The 17,813-nt window shown below is 40.0% G+C and overlaps 1 protein-coding gene across 10 annotated transcripts in view; it reads right to left on the bottom strand.

The window, feature by feature from the left end:
* Positions 1 to 17,813, bottom strand: part of AUTS2 (activator of transcription and developmental regulator AUTS2) — an 881,418-nt gene that overhangs the window by 442,635 nt on the left and 420,970 nt on the right. For all 10 annotated transcript variants that reach the window (XM_067537918.1, XM_067537910.1, XM_067537915.1 and 7 more), the window contains exons 3-4: positions 13,994 to 14,095; positions 5,371 to 5,406 (exon numbers count right to left, since the gene is read on the bottom strand). In XM_067537918.1, the coding sequence (XP_067394019.1) occupies positions 5,371 to 5,406; positions 13,994 to 14,095 (138 nt within the window). The remainder of the gene's footprint in view (positions 1 to 5,370; positions 5,407 to 13,993; positions 14,096 to 17,813) is intronic.

Genomic DNA, 17,813 nt, shown 5'->3' with positions numbered 1-17,813 from the left:
ATTAATGGGATTTGGGAAATACAATTGTCTGAATTTGGCATCCTTTTTGCTTTGATGGTGACATGATGTCTAATATGCCCAAATTCTTTGACTCAATACTGGGGACGACACAAAAGTTTACAAGTATTAAAATTAAGTGAGCCGGGGTACATTTTATTACATGTAATGTATCTATTTGGTAATGGTGATGTATCACTTACACCACCTGTTACAGTGCACTGCATTTTCAATGGCTCCTGCAAAATAAAAGGCAACATCTAAAAGATTTCAAATGAATAAGAACCACCACAACTATTTGCTTTCACTGCTCAATTCTAAATTTGCTACATCACAATTTATAAACCCTAACAGAAAACCATCAAGCTCATGGAGATTTCTACTGGGAATCTTGTTCACTATTCTTGCCTCTGAATATATTAGCAGAAGGTTCACAATATAGGTTGTTAGCTTTTTCTTTTGTAAACAATGATGTACAAGGTCCCAGAACAAATAGGTAGGGAAGGACCCAAAACAAATTAACAAAAGATTATGTCATTTGAAGAAGGCCTCAGGGACGGAGAAGTCTCTGCAAAAGTTCATAAGGCCCTTACCTCAGAACCAAGCTTCTAAACGCTCAGATTGAATCAGCCAAACAAAGTCTCTGGACCCTGGTCCAGCTCGTCACCTGAGAAAGAAAGGAACCGCCACTTGTGGCTGCCCACCTGTAATGAAATCTGCTCATTCCCCTATTCAACTTTTTCCTCTTATTTATACAGGCCAGCCCCAGAGCAGAGCAGGGAGCCTCCTTGATTTCAGCCAGGTGATTTTGGTTGTGACCTCTCTGATGTCTCTTAAAGGAATAGTGTACTCCTTCCCACAAGTGGGCGCACAGATTTTAAAGTAGGGCTGACCTGCAGTACAGTACATACTCTGTGCAATGATACAAAGCTAATTACTGTGAGAAAGCTGCCGGTCACTCATTAGCCTGCTAAATAAGTTAGGAGTTAAGAATGATTTATAGTGTCAAACAGCAATTGTCTTTTCAAATGTGTTTGTAGAGGAAGTGACAGTTTATTGACCGTGGTGTATCTAAACAGCCAGTCGCTTGGGTGCTTTTGTAAAAATCCATTGCATTTCAAATGGACGAATCTTTTTACAGGAGCAAAACACATTTAAATACTTCACTTACCTCAAGTCAAGCACTAGAGGTAAGTGGAGTGTCTCAAACTAGTTGCAAGACCAATAAGAAGCACTAGCAATGCAGAGATCATAAACTATTATGATGGACCTGCCTTATTTTATGAGAAATGGGTTTGTGTTACTGGGACAAGGTATCAGCTTTAGAGTATTGTGCTAAACAAGCAGTGTTACCAGCAAGCTTCTGTGGATAACAAAGGGACCAAACAACCATTTTTGTCGTGCTGTATTGTATGTTGCTATCCACAAGCACTAAAGATATAGGAACCACCAGATCAGAACACATCCCCAGATTCTTGCTTTAAAAGACGTGCTTGATCTTGATATGCAATTCAAACAACGTTAGATTAGCATTTTGTACCGCAGAAGTGCTAAGAAACACTAGGCCAAATACACAAGTACTTAATTATAAACACAGCATTTACTCAGGTGAAACTCCCACTGACCTCAGTGAAGAACGACTTTGACCCATTATTACCATATTACAAAGGGACTACACAGAGAATAATGCAGATATAATTTTGGCTGTTCTCTCAATGACATATTGTTATTCAGCTGAAAACATTCCAGAATGGGAAAGAATACTCTTCTTGCTGGTAATGGAAAAACAGACTAGTCCCAATTCCAAACATTCAATTCATATGAGACAAGGTTGGTGAGGTAATACCTTTTATTGGACCTACTTCTTCAGATCAGAAAAGCTCTGGGTTGCTCAAAAGCTTGTCTCTCTCACCAACCAAAGTTGGTCCAATACAAGATATTACCCCACTCACCTTGACCCTCTAATATCCTGGGGCCAACGAAGCTATGACTACACTGCATACATTCAATTTACGTCAACAGTATTAGGATATAGATTCCAAATAGTCTCCAACTCTGATTACATGCAGAATAGTAGCACCTGTGTGCATGTGATGAATAAGCACAAATATTAAGGGTAAGCATTCACCAAAGCTCTCAAAAGATGAAACTGTTCTGAGGTTTTTCTTTCCCTCTTTTATTTTGTTTAGTTTAAGCATTCATTCCAAAAGGTTTATGCAAACATAATTTTTAGATCTTATTCTCATCTCTGAACTTCCATTTAAACTTGAAGCTTTTTAATAACTTAAAAAAAGCAATGTAATGAAACAGCAGTGACGGATCCTTGCTACACCAAGGCAAGGAGTAACTGACAAGGAAGCACAAGTCATGGAGCACCCAAACTTTCAAAAAGGGAGCTCACGGAGGACAGCAAAGATAGCTGCCTTCCTAAGTGTGGGCATGTCTTTTATGTCATCTGAATTGCCTGTAGATTTCATGACAGATGCATCAGTCAACACCTCAGCTTGCTTTCCTAAAAGGGGTGTGGATAGAGTGCTTATCACACAATGAGGGTGATTTTCCTCAGCAATGAAAACAGAAGGGAGCCTGTTGATGGAGGGGGTACTACTGTCAAAAAGTTAGTGAAAAGGAAGGGGGAGGTAAAAGCAGCAATAGGCTCTGATGATTAAAATAGTGATCTAGAAATAGAGGAAAAAGGATTTCATTACTTCTTAATTTACCAGCACATCTTTGCAGTTTTATCCATACCTCAAAGCTCACTCAGTTCTGTAGGAGAACAGTGTCCATCTGGTTTTCCAAGTTATGCATCAGAACTGGGTGGACGGTGAAGCTAAAACCATGAGCCCATTGTCACTTACCTGATGTAGATGTTTCTTCCAGGATGTTATGGGGTTTGCTGTAACATTGTTGTACAACACATACCGAACCACAAAACTCTCCCACAGGTCAAGAATGTTTATTATTTACTGAACTCAAAGCCCATATTGTTTTAGTTGAGACTCTGCTCTAACAGCCATGGTTCTGGTAGTCTGGATTCAAGTGAAACCAATAAGACAACTAGGCTCTTGCTGGTTAAAGGCTTTGTAAAAACATCAATTCAAGTTCATATCCTTTTGCATTTTGATAACACAATAATTACATTTATCAGAAACACATGCTAAGCGGATCATTTTGGAGCATTTTTCTCATTGTCTGGTACTGCAGAACACATCTGGGTTATATCTGGCCCATGTACATTAATAATGTTATGGGCTTTTAAAAAAAATTAGCAAGATAATCCTAAAAACAACTATTTCCAAGATGAAGGTGGTGGTGGGTTCTTCAAGTTTCATCCAAAATTGTTTAAGTGTAGAAATTACTTTGCAAGGATAACTACACTACAGCACTAACTATTGGTGGAATAGAGGGGGGAAAAAAGAAGCAGCAGCAAAATATCACAGACTATACACAGCTAAGCACAACACACTAGTGCAAACTTCAGTGATTTTGTCCTCAACCCCAATCCATCTCAACAACAGCATTAAAAATGCCAATGTGTTGCCACTAGAAGAACTCAAAGGCCCTTTCTTTTTCTGGTGGTCACTTAACTCTTTAACTTTGGAGTATTGGACACTTTAAAGCTTTTGGATGAAGCACAGGGGATGCTGACACCCTCCAGATTTTCACTGTGCTGGACCAACCCACATACAGTATGGTGTAAATGAATGGCAGATGGCTTTACTTCTGTTAGCTCTGCTGCCGAAATATTAAGCTGAATGAGTGCTCTTGCATCCATGCATATTCAGCTCCAAAAATAAGGAGACAAGGGTTTAAAAATTAACAAACCTCTTTTTTTCTCATACTGTATCTAACCTATTCCAGAGCATCTCTGTACTCCTCTTCAGAGGAGGTAAAAAAATAAGTGTCCAGTCACAAAGGATGGCACTTCTGCCAGGCTATGGAAAGATACTCCATTTTAGCCTTTATAGAAGATAGTTCTTAAGATGTTGCAAAGATTCCCCCTCCCCCCCCCCCCAATATGCATGGTACATAACGGGGACAAAGGGAAGGCTAAAGGAATGAAACAGTTTTTTGCCTGTTGCACACTTCTTATTTTACAGTGATTTGGGTTTTGCTACAGTTATGAGAACAACCACCAGCCTTCAACTGATAATGCTCTCTTCAGACCTTTTCACCGACAGAAGTGTTAACATTCACTTTAAGCTGAAGTCTGGTGTAAATCCAGCAGGACATGGCAATCCTCCAAATGCCAAGCAGTTTTCGTGCTTGCACTTCACCCTTTACATGTGAGGTCATTTGTTATCCAGTTTAATCCCATATCTTTCTATGTAGGATCACAGACCCTATGGTAAGGAACTAATTTCACCATGTACTAATGAAAGAACGTTTCACTTTGGGAATCTGGATAGAAGTACTTTAAAATTTCTCCATCATGTACTGTGTACAGTTTTCTTTTCCCTAGTGTTTGATGAAAAGATGGGAGCAGCTTCTGATTACACTATTAACTATACACAGCACACGCTGTGGGAAAAGTCTAATTGCATTTTACCCACCTGTTTTCAGAAATATGTAATGATCTATTTCCTCTACAGATATTAGAAAGGCAGAAATAAGCCCTGCTTGGGGAAATATACCATAAATTGCACTGAAAGGGGAGTAACCACCTTCAATATAAAATCCTGGCGAAAGACTAACTATTCTCTGGATTCGGTCGTGATAGAATAATTCTTTGCAGTAAACAAAAACAAAAAAAATCTTACTTTTTCTATGATAAATAGACAAGATAGATCAATCAATCTTAGGCCTGATTCTCCTCTCACACTGATGGAAAAGTAGTATAATTTTACTGGAATCAAAGGCGTTCCACCAGTGTCTTGCTAAAAGGTATACGCTAGTTTAACCACAAGTTATGGGTCTTGGTACAGAAATCACTGTTTGACATTCAGTGGCTTGTGTAATGCAGGGGGTCAAAGTAGATGATCATAATGGGCCCTTCTGGCTTTCAAATCTGTGAATCTATGGAAAAAATTGGAGTGAGGAAGAATCAAGATCCTTGAATCTCAGATCAGAATGACGGGATCTGAGACATAGGATTGTGTTTCATATTGTTTGTTACAATCATACAAATAAATATAGTGGTATTATATATATTAATTAACCTGAAACAAGGTCAATTCATAAAACCTTTGTTCAGTAAGTCTGGAATTCTAGCTAGAATTGTTAACCTATAATAGGAATGGAAGGAGATCAGTAAAACTATCAGGCAGACTAAGACTGGTTATTCATGCTCGTTTCAACATAATAAGGAGCTTTCATTTCAGAAGTAATGCTAAGCTTTCAGAGGCACATGTGTTAAAGTTGAGATACACTTACAAAGTAGCCTGTTCCCAAGCTGGACGGAGCTGAGCTCTGCAAAAAAAACACAAAGAAAGTGGAAAGTCAGTGATGGTTTTTAACACGTTCCAATCCACATAGCTCATTACCAGCCCTTTCCAAGCTTCTCATCACTACATCACAGAACCAATGTGCTGCCCCTTGTCATCTGCTACTGAAACAAACACGGTGATGCTTAATTTTTCCCCTTTACATCTCTCAACGACTCTGAGATGGTAACATGCTATTTACTGAATTCCAAGCTTCTGCGGTGGACGTAATTGCCAATTTATTTGACAGGCAGCCGGGTAATGAATTAATGATGGCATTTCGCCCTGCAACGAGACTAAACAGACACTCATCAACCAGCCTCCCTGACATGCTGACATTCAATGCCCTGGACTCCAGCTACTCAGCTTTGTGGCCACAAAGGGGCAGGTGGGAGGAGGAAAAAAAAGATACCATAGACCGACTTCAAAATAAAAAAGCCCGGTGGATTTGGATGACTCTCTCAGTGCATGACCTGTTTGCCAATTTATTCACGAAAGGCCCTGGTTAGTGCACACGCTGCTTTTCTAAAATGAGACATTTTGTAAACATAATTAGAAGCCTGAAATGTAAAGAACACATGAGCACAGAGAAGCAGCTACAGTTAACGTACCATCTCCCAGACATATAGTCACGAGAATTTCCAATTTAGACTTCCATATTTTTGACAACCCATGGATTTTAAAAGAAAAACAAACAAACCAAACAATGAATCCCACAGCATGAGTCTTTTGAATTTAAACCTCTGAAATAACTACAAGCAACAAAGGAATTGGGTTTAAAATTTGTATAAAATAGGTGTTATGAAATTCTGGGTTTAAGGTGGGGCATGATTGTAATCTCTATATTTACAGGAATTAAGGAGATAAAGGGGGAGAGGGAGACGTAAGCACTTCATTCACAATCCAGGTCACTGTCTATTACACTAGAGCTCAGGCTGTCCAAGATCCCATTGCCTGAAATATTTCAAACCAGACTGGACAACATGCAAGAAAATACGATGTAGACTAGAGAACAGCCCTTTACAGGCCAGGGAGATCGGCCACCTCGGTCATCAAGAGCTTTCCATCTCTAACTTACACAGCTGCCTCAATGCTTCTGCTCCCTGGTAAAGCCTCACTTGCACTAATAATATACTGTATGCAACGCCTGAAATGGCACGGGTAACACCAACCACATTTAGCAAGTTCAGAGAAAATATGTAGCGTTCGCAACACCATATCTCTCTATTTCTAAAGCTACTGCAGGGAGCCATCACAGGAAGTCCTCTCTGAGCTAGGACTCAGTCCCACAGCAAGTATAACTTTTGAGCATTGCAGCACACCAATGACAGAGAAATTAACGCCTGATGAGGCCTATCCTGTACCAATTTCCAGTGAATGTAACAGAGCTGGATTGTATCAACAAGCTGCAGATTCACAGCCACGTTCATTGTAAATAAATCAGCATACTACGGAGAGTTCACCAATTAAGGACCAAATAGAGAGGCGTGAAGTGGTTCTCTTCAGTTCCATTAATTGTCATAAACATGGCTTGTGAGAGATCTTTCCCTTTGGCCATAATCTGAAGGGAACCTGTGTTCCGACACCATCCAGCGCCTAGGGAATCTACAACATCTTAGGTAACAAATGACTGAACCTTGATTTTAAAGGTTTGCAGTTCACCCCCCTTACTGCTCTCCTTTGGCTTATCCATCCCCAGTGCTGAAAGATTATAGTTGATGTTCCTCAATCAGAAGTGTTTCCTGTTTTCAACACAGTCAGACTCCATTATCTAATCCTCACCTATTTTTTTTTTCTTTTAAAGGATGTCATTTTCTCTGGCTTTTTAGCATTTTCTTTTATTGTGGTCTATTTTATGCTGTATAAATCTTAAGATTTTACTTCAAAGTACTATGCATGTACCATTATTATTACAGTGCTAATCTGGTTCAGGTGACATGATTTCCATTTTAATCACATCCTCCGACACTTGCAATTTCCTAAAACTTTCACCTCAAATTTTCCAAGATTGGATTTTGCCTAAATGTATGGGTTTTTTTTGTTTTTTTAAGTGTCAGCAAAAATGGTTCAGACTTTTAAAGAAGCAATGAAATGGCTTTACTTGAAAAGCAACGCTTCTCAGTATTCCCGGGAAATTTGGTTGGACTGAGTTATGACCCTTTGAACATCGCAAGCCAGATATGGACAGTACGTTTTGCACAGGGTTTTTGCTCATCATGACAAGCGTATAGCTAAGGAAGACTGTCACAGTCTAGCTTAGTTGTGTTGTGAACAGCAGTGACAGCGCATAGGGGTTGAAGCAAGGGCTATGCAAGAAGAAAGCTTCTGACCTTTTTACATCTAGCAATAGGATCATGCTACCCTGTCCCCATCCTTGGTATTAACTGGTGAATGCATGCAGCATCTTTACATGCACTGGATGGTATTATATTTCCTACATATAGTGCACCTATATTAGATCAAATGATTTCATGTTTCACCCTGTACAAAACAGAACATCAATATTCAATGGTCACCCAACCACCAGGAGAAGCCCATGAGCAAAATCTGAGTCACAGGCCTTATACAGGCTGTCATTTAAAATAGACTATGCCATTTTTATTTTATTTTATTTTATTTTTATTTTAAAGAAATAAACTTTTGGCCAAGAGCAAAGTAGTAGTAACACTCTTGGAAGTATCAGCTCATCGTGTACCAAAGAAAATTGCATCCTTCGAGTCTTGGAAGGCACATTTATACACATTTTGCATATATATTGTGCATTACTTGGGGAGCTGTGTGGGGAGAAGGACTGTGTTGTACATATTTGTTCTGGCTATTGTTTATGCAGGTCTGACTGAATGAAGGAACAGTGGGTATCATTTCAATTTCTGATGTCAACATCAAATTACTTATTTAATTTCATGCCTGGCGAAGCATTGTATAGCTACACGCAGAATCATTTCACTTCATTTGTTATGCTGTGTTTTCTCGGCGATTGGCTTGCCTTCCAACTGACAGCTTTAATTACGACATGAATTTGATTGCACTGCCGAATTAACATAATGCAACAAAGCATTTAAGCTCCCAGCCTCAGACAAAAAAAAAAAAAAAAAGACGACCCAACATGCAGCCGATCAGCTTCTTGAGCACGCACAGGCGCGCACACACCCTTCCTGGTATTATTCCAATTTGGATACCTCCAAGAAAACAAGAGATATTCTAAAGGGGAGGAAATCCTAAGGGTTTAACATCCAAGAACTCAAGCACTGACCCTCATCTTGGATGTTTTGGACTTAAAATTATTGTAGAAGAAGCTGGAGGCAGAGAAGTGAAAATGTCCCAATATCTGAAGCTGAAACTAACGGGAGAGGGGCACCTGCTGACTTTATTGGGGCCTGGATACCTTCACACTCCAATCAGACCTCAGATACTTCCCTGCGTGACACTGAGGCTTGGCCCTCTTCACTCAGTTGCCAGCATCACCTCCTCTCTGACACTGGCTACCCAATGCATTTGGAAACATACACCCAGAGAGCATGAGAAACTGAGGCACCCAAGAGAAAGGCTATGTGCTTTTCTGGGGCCCTGAGATGACATCTGCAGAAGTAGAGGTGGCGCTGTGTGTGCAGATTGTTGAGGGAGTTGGGAAGATGGGACAGGTTTTTTCCCTCCTGGCTCAAATGTTTCTCATTCAGGTATCAAAGGGGAGTTTCAAACAGTGTGATATCGATGATCATTATGAGGAATAATGACTCACTAATGACATCCCCTACCTGAGACCATGGAGGAGAAAAATAGATTTTATTATTGCTACCCACGATCTACAGCAATCATATCATTCCTGTGTGTAAGAGAGAATAAATCACATGTATCAGGGATGCCAGGACTCCTCAGCTATTGATTTGTCACTATCCACATTTGTATGATATGCATCAAATTTAGGAACGGATGAACCATTAAGGATACAAGAACGGACTTCAGTGGAATTACTCCTGTGCTTAAAATTCACAGGCTTAAATTTATTTCAGTGCTTTGTTGGATTGAGACAAGAGTTTTCAGGATTGAGCTTTTTTTTTTTTTTTTTTTTTTTGGTGCTGGGGGGGAGAAGGGAGAGTTGCAGTATGCTGACACTTTTACTCTTTGTTAAAAGTATTTATCAGTGGCACAGAAAGCTCACTGGCTAATCCCTTTAGTACTCCGGGATGTTTATCATCCAGGCCTGCTGACTTCTGTATGTTGATTTTTTATCCCAAGGATTCCCTTACCTCTTCTGGCAACTGACGGTGATCCCAAGTATTTCAAAAGGGGAAGAATCTTAATTTAAAAAGCAAAAGTTGAGTGAGCGCCAGGATGAAGAAAAGAGAAGGCACAGCCATGTTGTCTTCAAGCAAAATCTCAACAGAATAAATTCCACTACTGGCAAGATTTTGATGAGATTAAAATGACTACAGCACCCTATGTATTCCCAGCTCCACATAAAAAGGAGGTCTCCAATTTCTCTGCTTTACGGCCCTGAGGCTAGCTCTACCCAGAAAGCAGAAAACAAGTTGTCATTCCAAAAAAGACTATCGAAGAAGAAATACAGGAAGCAAAAATGTGTGTGTGTTGGGCCGGGGGGAGGAGTGGAAGGGCTGGTGGAAGACAGGTTTACAAACTCAAAAATGAGATTTATCGTTTCACTGTCAAAGAGTTGCAATGGAGCTGTCAGGTAATCATTATCCTTAATTTACCAGTGGTCAAGTTCTCCGTTAATTACATTCTTTTCTAGAGTTCGGGGGGGAGAGGAGGGAGGGGGGAAGCAGGGAGAGGTGATGGAAATCAGTTTCACTGCACAGCATTTGACAAGAACATGGGTGATTCACTTCCTACTATCTGATGCTATTTCAAAGCTCATTATGAGAAAAAGTCTCGTGATTAACATGATCTTTTCAGTGTGTTATTTTCTTTTTGGTTTTGACCAGGGCTCTTGCAAGGGCAGCAAATTACCTGCTTTGAGCTCATCAAGCTGCAGAGGAATAATCCCTTTTAAATACACTTCACCAATGTCTCTGTTGCCCAAGTATTGCAGGCACATTTATAGAATGCACAGTTGAAAGATATCTGTCAGGAGAGGGAATGATGCTACTAGCAAGTGAGTTATTCATTATATTATCCCTCTTTCTGTGCGGCAGTGGGCGATCACTTAGGCTTCTCATTAAAACTCATGACATTAACATGTCTGTTTCAACAACTTACTTACAACCAGAGATTTGAAAATGAATTATCCATCTAAAATATATGCATTGCATTCATTATACATCTTCATGCATGAGCCATACCTACCATTCTAGCTTGCATGGCTATCATAGTAGAAATTCATTATACCGAGAGTCCAAGATTTGCTTTTTTGGCCTTTGGCCTGATCTCAATAAGAGATTTTAAACTCTACCCAAATTTTCTACTGAGTACACAATCTTCTATTTTTCCCACGTGAAAAGTGAAAATTCTGCACACAGGGAGATATTAGTCTCATCTACTGTTCTTTTTAGGACAATCAGTGTTGGCAAATAAGATGTACTCAGACAGCCTGCCCCTTTTAAAATGTATTATTTTTTAAATAACTCTGTTAGGCTCTCAAACCTTGTTTGTCTGTAAGAATGCAATTCAAGGTGGGCTCTCAGAGAGCTGGAAGTGAAAACATCAGAGCTGTTATCTGGGACTTCATCTTTTAAAAACAAGATTTCTGCTTTAGACTGAGGAGGAAATTGTACAATGATATTTACTTTTCATAAGTGAAAGAATCTGAAAAAGGCTCGGGGCCACCACAGTCTCAGATAAAGAGATATCCATCTCATGCATGCTTCTTAAGTCTCAGCTGAACTGGCAGCATTGGACAGCGATCCAGGGGTCTCTTGTAAAGGCATGTTTAAACTGTGCTATGTTATCAAAGCATGACAGGGTTTGCTATCAACTTCGGCAAAAGAAACGAAAAAAATATTAAGATTATTGCTGAGATCCCCACTAGCAGATAATGCGATCCTTCTGTGATCTCTTGGGTGTCTAATGGGAGCTAAAAATGTTCCCCTTCTCTTTTCCATTATCCGCACTGTCAGGTTGAAGAGAACGTATTGTCAGAGTCCACAGAATTAATCTGTGTAAGACCAGGGAACTGGAATCAGGAACGCTGGGGTCTACTCCCAGCTCTGGCACTGACTTGCTGTGAGGCATGGGATAAGTCACAGAATTCTCAGTCTTGGGGTCCTCATCTTTACTAAATTGCAAAGGAGTTTTGAGGATAAATTAAATAGCGCTTGCAAAGACCCTAGATGTCATAGAGAGAGCAAAATGTTATGATCAGCCCCAAGCTGCAGTGCAAGCACATGACACAACCATGACTACAACAGTGAAGTGCCATCTAGAGTGAATGGAAAATCTCAAGTTACTTACTACTGGCGAAAGTCTCTCTCCTTTCCTTTGATGATACCTTATTGCACTGACAACAGCCTCACCCTGCGGCTATAAAGGACAGGCTTTAAAACTAACATGAGGCAATCCATGAAGGCTGAGTCTAGGGGAGGGATGGGCCCCTAAAATAACGCGAAAAGAGAGAGATCTGAAGGTTGCGTACCTTCAAACCAGTACATTAGGAACCATTCCAGTGGTACTGCACAATGCATCCAGAACTAGTTCTGTGCTTTCAGGCTTACATTTACCAAGTAAAGGGGTTAAAAAAAGTTATGCTCAACTCAGTTTTATTTCTGCTTAAGTTCATCTTGCCTGTGCAGGCCACCCCGCGTTATCTGTCTTCGAAATTTGAACACCTATTTCTGAGTCTTGGGTAACATTTATTATGCATTAGAGATGCAGGACCCTCAGATGGCATAGCTCCGATGAAACTACGCTGAAATACACCAGCTCAGGATCTGACTCATAGACTGGCCTGTAGATGAGACATTTTATTTAAAAAAATAAATAAATAAAAAATCCACCCCTAGGTTAAATGATCTGATTATAGCAAAAGAAGGTCCATTGTGTTCCCAGAGTGTGTCTATTCTCATTCCAGGTGTTGGTTGAATAACTGATGCATAGTTTAATTAGTGAATGGTTAATACCCTGCAACAGAGAGAGAAGGAAAAGGTTTGTGTTTTGCATGGAGCTACCCCCCACCACTAGTGCTGGCTCCATCAAGGGAAGTTTGGCAGAGCAGTGAAGGCAAAACTTGTCCTGCTATGGGCCATGTCATACCTGTTCAGTGAATAAAAATGACTTCCATCTCCCCACTTCTCCAACATCTTTCACAAGCATTAAATTCTCTACAGTAAATACATTCCCCCTCTTTCCATCTTGGGGAAGAGCCTACAGTACTTATCAAACTAATGTTCATTGGGTAGCTAATTATATACATCATCATATAATTTTGTAATCAATGTACGGGTAACAGATTAGATCTGAGTTGTAGGTTTAAGTGGTAAAGTATAAGTATGTATCACTGATTAGTGTGTATTCGGTATCTAAAACAGACAAAACTGTAATGCAAGACCTGCAGGCTTTAGGTCTGTAAGATATGTAACTTGTCCACAGAAAGCCTCAGAGGCCTCAGGCAGGTTGGCATGACTAGGTAACAGAGATAACCATGTACCAGTACATTGTAAGAATACACTAAAAGTTGGGTTGAGTGCTGTTGTTCTGGAAACTATGCAGCAATAAACTGGAAAATATGCTGCAATGTACCAGTTAATACCGAAAGACGCCCAATAGTAACATTTCAGATGATTTTGTAATAACCTCAAGTTGCTATGATAACTCATTGACGTAGATGTTAATGAGAATAAGGGGAATGAAGGGGATAGCCTATGAGAAATGGGTCACCCTAAAATTCATGGGGTGGGGAAGAACAAATAAGGAAACGGGTTGTCATTCTGATGCATATGCATGAACATGGAGGGCATAAAAGAAAATCAGGATAAAAGCTGCTGTCTAGCCAGGGAAGCATATCAGGAAACAACCACCAGGATGGACACCTGATAATTATCCACTCATTTCAACGTTTCCCCAGGGGATGAGAGCATGAAATCATTGATGCTGGACATCTTATGGTTTGTCTCTATATCTGCACATATAACAATAGTTGTGGCATTGTTCATCTGCTTAATGAAATTGTTCATAGAAAGGGCGTTTGATAACTTGTGAGTGTATTACTTGTGGCCACTCTTCCTCACCTACTCCCAGAGTCTCCAAATCTACGGTGGTTCTCACGCTGTTGATCCTGATAACGTAGTTGTTCGGGAGCTCAAACCATTCGCACAGGTCATGGTGGTCTAAGATACCAACCTACCAATATTATAACGGCTACAACTCTCTAGCTCATTGCAACATAACAAAATGAATCAACCCCTTTCTTTCAACTGGCTGCAAGTTAGTGATCATCTACACACAAATAGAGATGGTTACCACATTTAGGAGGAGTCAGTCCCACAAGGGGGCCAGAGAGCAACTCCCACCAGTGGAGTGTGCAAGAGAAATTTTAGCAACACATTGCCCCAAGGGCCAAACTCTGCCCTGACTTGAAGATACAAGTCAGGGCAGTATGTGACCTCAGGAGTTTTACTTACGTCACTGAGTCTTTCCCGAGAGCTGCTCCGATGGAATCCTTTCGAGTCTCCACCAGCACTTTCACTGTCACTGTCTCGGCAACTATTCTGACCTGGCTTGAGCTGCAGAAGAGAGACAGAGCACATACAAAAAAGCAGACGTTTAGATTGGTTTGGGTAGTGCCTCCTCTCTGATGTTATTTCTTAGCACCACTGTTGTGGCACCTGTAGTATGCAATGGCAAGATCCAGCCCTAATAACCACAGGTTCCTTACAATCCCAGATCCTCTAATCCAAGTGGCAGCTCAATTGCATATTAACGTCTAGAGTGTCACAGGTCTGCTGAAATACAAGCAGACAAGGTCTCTATCCCAAAGAGCTTACAGTTTAAGGCTTGAACCTGCAAACATTTAGCCAGATAAAGAAAGTTACTCACACCACTGAGACTGCTGGTTTTCATAACGTTACACCCCCATTTAAGTGTGTGCACCCTTGGTGCCTAATTTAGTATTTACAATTTAAGAACAACTGAGGATCAAAGATCAACTGAAGACATTTTGTGGGGATCATAATCTTCACTGTGGGGACGTCTTTGCAGAATTGGAGCCTAAATTCTTTACTTAGTTCCTTAAAAAGCCTCTTGGCTGCCCTATATATTCATGGACTAACCAGATCTATTTGTCAGCTTCTGTATTTTTCTTGTGTTTTAAACTAATTTATAAATGATTCATTATTATAGTCATGGAGGTTAAAAAATCCCTATTTTTTCTGTGTATCTGATAACACGTACTGCCTTCTGATGCTGTAGCTTGTACAAGTTAATCATTCAGAGTATTAATGCAGATAGACTGCTGTCTAAACATGAGATATAACTAGTAGAACTCAGTGAAATATCTGAAAAGTAGGTTTGTATTTATCTACATTTTGCTACCATTTGCTCGATTTTAACAAATAATTTGTTTCTGCCCTGCTGATGCCCTTTTGCATTATTTTCTGTGAACGTGTGTGTGACTGGGGATTACATTGGCATGAATACTTGTAGAAGATGAATTTCAAAGTTGTATGTGTATATATGGAAACTGAATTTTAAACTAACATGTCTGAGTATTTTGCACTAGAAGTGCACGTATGAAGAGTACTATGTGATTTATCAGACCAAATCACAACCTAGCAACAGTTCAAAGAATGAACAGCAAATATTTGCAAAAGGTGACTGATCTGCTCACAAATATTCCATGAACAGCAAAATAAAGTCTAAAGATGGGATTTTCAAAAGCGCTTTTGAAAATCCCACCTTTAGACTTTATTTTGCTGTTCATTGGACACATTTTTTATTGAGAATTATCCCAAGCACAATATTTATAAATCTGTCCAAGGAGTCTACTAAATTCTCCATTGTTCCACTGTGTTTTCTCAAATATACAGAGAACACTAATGTTCTGTCTTGTCCATACAGCAGCTGAGAACCACAGTATCTCCAACCACTGTCAGTTTCAGCAGCAGAAACCAAAATGTCTCTGTTCACAGAACTACATCTTGATAACAAATCCAGTACTTAATCATTTACTTAATTCACTTTTCTCTGCTCCTTATTTCTGGTCCATTTGTGCTGGAAAACATGCTGCAAGATTTTCCCAAGACACATACACTCTCTTCATCCCTTATGGGTTCACTACCCAAATACATGAAACATCTTGAAACTTGTCCCTCATGTTGATGGGATAGTGACAATCTAACACAATTTGGACAAGGACAAACTGTAAGGAAAAGCAGGCACTCTACAACTTGTAATTCTAGCTATGAAGACAACTCACACTCAATCTGATTTTGTTGCTTCTCTTAGTGGTATGCTGAGACAACTGTTTTTTCACATAAACAGTTTATTTGCAGCTTTCAAAGTATGCACATCAAGAAGCTCATATGTCAAGACACTAGAAGAATGTATTTTTCTCTTGCTAAAGATAAGTAGTCCAGTGGACAGGGGGGTACCTGGGAACTATGGTGAGACACAGCTCTCCGAAAGTTCTGGCATGTAATCTTATGCGAGTCACTTCACCTCTGTGCCTCAGTTTCCTCAACTGTTAAACGGGGATAATGAAAGTGCTTTGAGATCCTGGGCTGGAAGGTGCAATTTTAGAGCTGAACATTGTTCTTAAACATTCTTTCACAGACCATTTAAAATATAAGAACGCAACATCCACATTTATCATAAGAAGTTCAGAGCTTTTTCAGGAGTCGCCTATGGCTCACTTATTTGTGCCACAGCCCACTACCACTTGGGTGGCCTGTGCGCATTCATTTGGTGGGCCTGTGGTATCAAGAACCAAACTGCTAGTCCTGCAAGCAGTGGTAAGAAAGTTTTGGGGGCAGATCCTCTGTGAGTGGAAGTCAACTTAGCTCCAATGACTTCACTCAGTGGAGCTACACCACTTCACATCAGCTGAACCGTATGGCCTTGTGTCTTTACAACACAGTGTAGACTTGAAAGGGTTGGGAACAACGGTAGCCTCACCGTACATGCTCGTCATGATGCGTGCATATGTGTGCAGAGCGAGGTTCATGGGGTTGAGGGGAGAAGGAAAATTGGGAAAACTTTCCATAACCCCTACCCACAAACCAGCCATTATTTCCATGTCCTCTACGATAAGTTAGCTGGGCTTTGAAGACCAGAAATGCTCTCAGTCAATCAATGTGGGGCAGCAGCTAGTGCTGTCTATGGAAAAACACCCAGCTAAAGTAAGAATGGACACTCATAACATAAGAGATGAAAGCTCCAGAAACGCATTCAGACCACCCTAATATCCCCAGTTCCTGCTTTGGGGCTGTGAGCCTCACCATATGCTCAACCTCTTTGCGCTCGCTAAAAAAAGGAAGCTCTTTGGTCCCTCTAACAGTTAAAAAGAAAGAAAAAAAAAGCTATCTGGGAGACAAACGTTTATAACGTATTATCCTAACCAAAGTAAGTACCATGACTAAGCCGTAAAATCTCAGGTAAACAGACCTTTATTGCAATGTAATGCCTTATCAGACAGATCTAATGGATCTGTTTTTGGGGTCATAACTAATTCAAGAGGTCTAATCCTTCATATATAATTCACAGATCTTATCTATGACCAAGATGTACGGTAACATTATGGCCGCAGCTTTAAAATTTAACCACCCTCAGGAAAAGAGATCTACTTTCACTGACTTAGTATTGTGTCAACAATTGCTCAGTGGTGGAAAAACTCTTATTGTAACAGGCTGGAAGATTTTTTTAGCAGCAGTTTTTCCACATATTTTTACACCAGAGTTTTCAGTACCTATTTTATTTAATGTTTTCCTGTCCCACTATTTAATCAGAGCTTCTAACAACAGTTTTCCTCTTTCAGCATCTTTCAGGGAAGCTTAAAATAAAAACCCAAAACTCTGTGCGAATATAAACCCAGTAATAAAAACCCAAAACACTGTAAATATAAACCCAGTAATAAAAGCAGCAGCATTTTTTTTTTTTTGACATTGCAAGAAGATATCCTTTTCTGTGCCAGATTGTATGGTCAATAGGTCCTTCAGTCACTGGAATTCTGATCTAATTATATCGTTAACCATCTTTAATACCCAGCCAGGAAATTTTTGATCATTGTTTTCATTGCTCTTGCTGACGACCTAACAAACTCCTATCACCCCAGGGCTCAGCTGAAACTTGATTTATTTGGTGCACAGCTTTCAAGAATTAGTTAGCAGCACTGCTCATTTTTATAGTTCTTCCATTATGTGGTGAATTCCAGCTAGTTACAGGGAGAGAAGAGAAGCCCAGCAGGTGTCATTTTTCCAGCACAATTTACAGAAAGAAAGAGGATAT

The sequence above is a fragment of the Emydura macquarii genome, unplaced genomic scaffold (genome assembly GCF_026122565.2).
Source record: "Emydura macquarii macquarii isolate MOO-44397 ecotype Brisbane River unplaced genomic scaffold, CSIRO-AGI_Emac_v2 contig_450, whole genome shotgun sequence".
Taxonomy (NCBI): Eukaryota; Metazoa; Chordata; order Testudines; family Chelidae; genus Emydura; species Emydura macquarii.
This window is presented reverse-complemented; position numbering and strand designations above follow the sequence as displayed.